This window comes from Osmia bicornis, chromosome 9 (assembly GCF_907164935.1).
Source record: "Osmia bicornis bicornis chromosome 9, iOsmBic2.1, whole genome shotgun sequence".
NCBI lineage: Eukaryota > Metazoa > Arthropoda > Insecta > Hymenoptera > Megachilidae > Osmia > Osmia bicornis.
Genome location: NC_060224.1, coordinates 3,991,467 through 3,998,846, shown reverse-complemented (window position 1 = coordinate 3,998,846; position 7,380 = coordinate 3,991,467). Strand labels below are relative to the sequence as shown.

The following is a 7,380-nucleotide window of genomic DNA, read 5'->3' as shown; positions in this document are numbered from 1 at the left end:
TGTCCAAGGTGCTTAGAGCCAAAGAGATGCAAGTGATAACACCATAAAATATTTACAAAATTATAGTAAAACACATAGGGTACCACTCCATAAAACCCATTAATAAATCCGTATAAATATCTATGCCAAAACACATAGGGAACCACACCATAAAATATAATAAAGCATATGCATAATAAAATCACATAATAATAAAAGTAATTAATTTCAAAGTTATATTCATCAGCAATAATGATCAATCAAAAAGTTGACTCGAAAAAATTTATGTTACTACTTTATCTTCGCGAATCGTAGCGTTCAGCTCGGTATCGTTTTCTAAAAATTATCATTTGATAAATGTTTAGACGACGATACCGATTACCAGGTCACACCACGTGGAGGTGGCTACGATTGTGACCCACCCTAACACCTAGTCCCAACCTCCCGCCATAACAAGGACCTCGCCTATCAAGCTGTTGCCAACAAGATAACCGAGTATAGACTCTAATTAGCCCGTAGGCTCGCGTAATGGAGGATAGACTATGCTTTGTAGATGCAGACCTCATCTCACCATGGGGTATCCGGGACCCTCAAAATCACGACCCCTTGGTAAAAAAGGCATGTCTTTGCTTCGTTAGTTATGTCGATCACGATCAGATGACGCCATCAATGCTGTTCTCATACGCCTAATGCTATAACATTAAAAAATACCTAAAAATAAGGGTTGAACATTCTTTCACCTCATTAAAATATCATAAAATAAAAATCATGTAACTCGAGCAAGAATGAATCAAAAGAATTTTACTTTACATATATAACTAGAGTCTTTCGTCTGATTGAAAGGATTAATAATTAATTAATGACCAGTTCAACAAATCATTAGTACAGTTCATTTCAATTAAATTTGCAACATGATCAATCAAAAAAAAAGATAAAGGATTCTTTTCTATGAAAACGTTCACCACCTTAGAAACTTAAATATAGACGTATCGTGCAGCTAAAGAGTGCATAAGAGTAAACAAAAAGAAGGGTCGACCCAAGTATCGGCGTTGTTTGATTAAATGAAATTAATGCCCCTGGGGCAGCGGTTCGAGTGGCAAGCAGAAACTAAAAGTAAGCTCGTGTCGCGTGTGTCGAACGCTGCCCCTTTTTAACTTTCCCATCCGGTTTTTCTGTGAACCCCCGTATCCACTTCGACCGACCGAACCCTTCCACGTGTTTTCAAAACCCGTGATACCTCTTTCGTACGCGAAAAAACCCTTCGATCGTATTAAGCGGATTTCGTTCGATCACGAACAAACAAATCGGTTGGGCGAACGCGTTTCGTTGTGTACCATCGCCATTGTGCAATCGTGATATTGAAGAATGGGACTACCTTGGGAAGAGTTTTGATTTATAACGAGTTAGGGCCTAGGTCATGAAATAGTGGCTTTATTCTCATAGAAGAACAATTTTTATCTTTTTATCCTTTTGGTAATTTGTAAATTTCAAATTTGGAATGTTGGGAACTTAGGAAATTGCAAAAGTTGAAATTTGGAAAATTGAGAATTAGAAAATTTGGAACTTGGGAAGTTAGGAAATTGCAAAAATTGAAATTTGGGAAATTGAGAATTACGAAAATTGGAATTTGGCAAATTGGAAAATTAAGAAATTGGAAATTTGAAAATTTTCCAATAGAAAAATGATTTTAGCAAGAGAATACCGTCGAAGATGATTATGTTTCAAAATCTGGAGCACAAATGCGACCTACCCGATAGCTTTGCCCTTATTCCATCGTTCTGATCACAGGTAGGAGATCTTTTACCGATTTACGAGTTAGATGCTGAGCTCGTAGGATCATCGAGCCCTTCACGATGGGCGGTCGTGTTTTTCCTTGCATTCACCAGGATCGACCACACCATCTACCTGCGTTTATAATCCGAAAGCATTCGCGAGAGCACGCACCAACGCTTGAAACATTAAAAAGATACTGTATCGACACCTTTGAAGAACACGCGAGAAAGGTTTCAGTATGGTTCTTCCTTTTGGAACCGCCCTGCTTAGCGGATTTCCGGTTGGCCTATGAATTTAATGACGCGCATCAGTAAAACTCCACTGGCGAACCACGTATAGTTAACCATGGAACCAGTGAAAGAATGATAATTTAACTTGAATTAATTCTTTCTGAAATAATCCACTCCTTCAATTTTAAAAAAGGCACCCAGTATACATTCTACATCAAGATGATACTAAATAATGTTATTCTATATATTCTCTTCCTGTCTCATTCGATTAATTTTCTTTTTCTGTCAGTTCCTTTATTTACTTCTTCTTATTTTTTATTTACCATCTAAATTCACATGCACCATTACTCCTTTTTTTAGGTCGATGAATATTTTGATTCAAGCTGGTAGAGAAGGCCGGTCTGCTGAATAAATCATGCAACCACAGCTTTAAACTTGAACGTATGGACTGAATTGCGTGAGTTTGTCACGTGAATGAGTTGAGACGAATATCGCTGACAGTACACGATTGATTTACGTCCACCGGTTTACGTGCAGAGTAATTTCGGCATAGCGAATTGCATAAGTAGCCATGTGCTTCTTTCTGCGGGACTTGCAACTTTTACCGACGTTACATTTCAATTCCTATAACGTATTGATATATTGTCAATTTATATCGATAAGAAATATTAATAATTGTCAATTTGTAATAAATAGAGAAAAAAGGTGGTATTCTGATATTACGACCCTTTGTTAAAATTGCCTAATTGTATTACAAGAAATTAACTCTAAACATAAACGAATGATATGTATGTACCTACCAAACAACCACAATGAGATCGGTAACAATCAATCTTGATGCAAAAAAATGCACAGGTGCAACCGAGATGTTCCTACACCGACAAATTTCAACGGGGCCGATAATATTTATCGCCTGATTCCAGTCGGCAGATTACATTATTTCGATGCTTAATGCGTTACGCCTCTGTCTGTTCGGTGGATCGAAGGGTTTCGTGTATGCGGTAGCAGAGAAGATACAAAATATTCGGTAGGGTTTGCCGAGATCTCTGCGCTAAATGTGCTGAAATAAAGCAATCTCCACGATCAGACAACGACAATGCGGCGGCATTTGTCTTTTATCCTCCCCTTCCATTTCCCGATTTCACTGTCCCCAACCCCTTCGAGTATTTTGACGACAGTGGCCACTGGTCACTGCCGGCGGGTCCAACTTCCTCTTCTTTGTCAATGCGAACCCTCCTGACAAGGCGAAGGTGGTAGTCCGCCGGAGAATTAATTGCTTCAAACAATATTTACGTTCTCTCGTCTATGAGATTCCTTCCTTTCTTTCAGCTTCATTTTTTATTTTTTATTTTCTTACGGACAACCGATTCACCGTCTCTGAAACGGAAAGGAAGATGTCGCGAGATTTTTATCGATTCGAAAAGATTCTCGTGTCTTACCTTCTTCAAGGGAATTCGCGATGGGAACGTAGAATCTTTGCCACGCGACTGCCATTGAAATTTTTTTGCCACCTAATTAAATTGTTTAGTGACCGAAGCTGCCATAATTGTTCCTAGTCATTTCAAAAATTTTAGTAAGAAAATTTAACTGAATATAATATTTGATAAATAAAATTATAATACGTAAGGGTTGAAAAGGATACGTTTGTTTAGAAGCTTCTCAAGGTTCTTCCGAGTTAGGGTGTTTTTCAACAAACTACTGCATCCCCCTACGTTTTGTGTAACGAATAAGGGTTGTTTGTTCGCTCATCTTCGATAAATATTGCACAACCGTGGCTAACACCGTGATGCTGTAAGTTTAATATTTACTGTAACTATGTAGCGCTAATCACGAGAGAATGGAAGGAAAATTTTCTTCTTTTCTTGTCAATGATCATGCTAATCATAGCTTGTGTAGGTACCTTAAAAAATTTTGGACAGAGTTTATTTTGGCATTGATGTTTTATGTTTTATACAGAAATGTACCTAATATTTGTTTATCCTTAGTTTCTGCTATAATCTTTTCTTTAGTTACAAGAAAGTATTTTAATAAACAATATGCTAGTAATGAAGGAATCCCTCAAAAACTAAAATGATTCTAGATATTCATGTTTATAATTTAATTCATTTGTAAAGAGTAATAAAAGGTAACAACCTAACCGAAATTATCATACATACTTCCTTATACCTAAATTTAATGTTATTGTGTAATATATGCTTTATGAAAGTTTTATGAAGTAATTATACAGACATCATTCAAGGCTAACACTGCTCGTATGTCATCTGCATAAAAATTTAACACACTTCATAATTATTACTCTTTAATTACTTTCACGTACACATATCTTCAAAAAAATTAAACAAAAAGATTCTTTTAATTTTTTTATTTCACCTGAGCATTTCTTGAAGGAATATCATTATCTACATGTCCGAATGGAGAACCTACAGATTTAATTTCGACAAATTCAAATTTAACTCTACCATGCTGCTTAAGGGTTAAACATTACTTCGCGAAGGGTGAATTTGCTTTTCTTGAAGATTGCAACGATCTAATTAAATTTTTCTTAATGAAAGAAAGTGTGATTCAGTGGCAATAATGAATAATCGAAGGAGGAACGAGAAAGAGAAAGAAAGAAGAGTCATCGTCGAAGAAAGGAGGCTGCAGGTTCTCAAATTGCAATGAAACCGGGCACCGACGCGTCGCGTGGGTTTCGTATGACGACCAGACCACCGATGACGATGCTGTTTTTCTTTCGCCCCGAATATACTTCATCCCTTATGATCTAACTTTGCATTTGACAGGTCACCGATCAACATAACGTAACCAATTACAAGGTAATTTCATTCGAAATGCTCAAGTAGAAATCATTAAAAGAAGAGAACACAAAATATTTGTATCAACAGTTTTGCAATACAATGTTGGAACGGGAAGGATAAACAATGAAGAGTTTATAAAATAATTATATTTCTCAACACATATTTCAGTCTCAAAGAAGAGCGCATTAATAAATTATAGGTACCTGACTTGCTTCACCTTATAATACAATCCTAAATTTAAAGAAACTTACTAATTAAAATACTACTATTTTACAAAATTTACAATCTTCCTATTATTTACAAGAATTTCTTAAAACTGTCTCTGTATGATCACCATCACATACGATAAATACAAAAGAAGAAGAAAAAGAAGCTAATGTTTTAATTGGAAGCATATTTTTGTTGAAACGAAATTCTATAACTATAGCTTATGAAACTGTCCATTCGTCACAATAAACGGTAAACAATATCAATCTGAGAATCACAAAAGAACCTAATACCTCAATTTTTCATTAATTTCATTAACACAGTTCGGAATATCTTAAAAATATATTTTCACGTGGGAAAATAATTCATTCTCATTGCAACAAATCGTACAGAGCTGTGATATAAGACTGTGCCATTTGAAGAGTTTCGTATTTGGACAATTGTCTATCGTTGCCCAAGGACGGAAGATAAGCCCTCAGTCTGTCGAAGGCTTTATTCAAATTCTGCATTCGTCTTCTTTCCCTTGCGTTTGCCGCCAGTCTGCGTTTCCTAACGATCGTCGAGTTGACGTATTTACCTCTTCTTCTGACACCACTGCCTCCGTTTCCGGATCCTACGTGATCTGGACTGTCGCTCATTTCAGCCTCGTCTTCGCTATCAGCGTCCACGATTCTATCTGAGAAACTACTAGAATTGCTGATCACACTACCTCGACACGATTGTGCCTTCTCGTGATCCGTTTCGATCTCGACATCCCCGGTTCCATCGGTGTCCGCGTCCATACTATTTACTTCCTCCGTTAGATCCACCATGTTCGTATTATGCTTCGTCTCGGTGCCCATTGCGGATTGATTCCTCTTCGTGGTGTACCTCTTGTTCAATTCATCCACCGAGCCTAGGATACGGTAGGTAACCGAAGTGGTGATCGTGTCAGGTTCAGATAGGGTGGTCGCAGGACTAACCGATCTGAGACTGGCGGTTGGACTTGGCGTGTGCCAGCCGTCACTGTGATTCCCGTCATAGACGATGCACTGGGGTACCGTGATCGTGCTTACCGGAGGGAGATCAGTCTTGCTCTTCGAATAAGGATAACTCGGTAAGTCCAGGTAGGTGCAGGATACAACTTCGTCTTCTCTAGGTGGGAACATGTATCCGTAACGAAACATCTCCTGCAATTCCATGGTACGTTCACTTGAACAGGTATGTGAACCTTCTTCGTCGATTCCTTCACTGTATTTCCACTGTGCCGTCACGGAATCACGATTAGATTATTCTGTTCGAACGTAGTCTTCTTAGATAGAATTCGCGATAGAGGTAGAATTCTCTTGATCGTTTCACGATGATTTTCTTCAGGTTCTCTGTGTGCACATACCGACTCGGCTGTCGGGGTGTTTCTGAAGTCGGCAGGCACAGTGGCGGGGAATTTATGCGTTTTCGGAGCGAGGCACCCTCGTGCAGCACGTGCCGTCTGACCAATGAACACTCGTCTGATGTCCCCACCACTTTTACCATGAAGTAGGGCCAACCAGGTCGGAGTATGCGAATGGCTAGTGCAACAGGTGGCATCGGCGCCTCCAACCTACACGATCATGTACACAGCCATTACGTTAGGCCCTTTCGAATGCATGTGTATGGACATGTGCGAGCTCTGTTCACTGCACATTATGCACACCTATACGTTCCACGCGAAGTTGGCCCAACCGTGACCAACTACCTGTTGGTTGATATACTTCATCGGTAATTCGTTGAAGATTATATTGAAAAATGGTATTCTTCAAGAAGCAAATTGTAGTACTTTGTTCGTTCAGAGAAAGTTTACTGGATAAATGTAACAATTTGAAGCACACTATGCATTTCAATTGAGGATTTAAATGGAATATCGAGATTAGTTGATTAAATTGTATGAAGATTTTTAATATATGGAATGTTTCATGGGCCACTTGAGATTCTTATCAAAGGCACATTTTTAATTAATTAGGAAAATTTCATTTCATTATTATTAGGCAAATTTGAATAATAATATTGAGAAAAATTGAATGGATGGATACCTTTAAGCAATAAGTATTGAAGGGATGATGGAATGGAACCGGCTGCAATGAGGAACGCGGTCCAACGCAAATTTACCTTGGGAAAAGAACGGATCGTATCTTGAAAAGGGTGCAAATACCTCAGGGGCGTAAGGTCCAGTTACATTTTTACTCGCTCAATTAGCGAAAACAGGTAGGATAAAGTTTGCGGCGAGCACGACGGTGGTCCGAAGCAACCCGATCTCTGTCATTCCCTTCGGACGCAGCCGTGTTGGATTTCGGGATCGCCCCGCCGTCGTCCTAAAATTCTTCCTAAGTAGCGACACGATAATCCCATGCTTAAAAACCTTTAGTACTTTTCATACCTTT

General features: G+C 38.5%; 1 protein-coding gene across 1 annotated transcript; it reads right to left on the bottom strand.

The window, feature by feature from the left end:
* Positions 1–5,103: 5,103 nt before the first annotated feature.
* LOC114879020 (protein atonal) lies at positions 5,104–6,364 on the bottom strand. Its single transcript, XM_029193488.2, has one exon. It carries the CDS (start codon positions 6,163–6,165, stop codon positions 5,356–5,358), a length of 810 nt encoding a protein of 269 aa, XP_029049321.1. The 5' UTR covers positions 6,166–6,364; the 3' UTR covers positions 5,104–5,355.
* Positions 6,365–7,380: the final 1,016 nt, after the last annotated feature.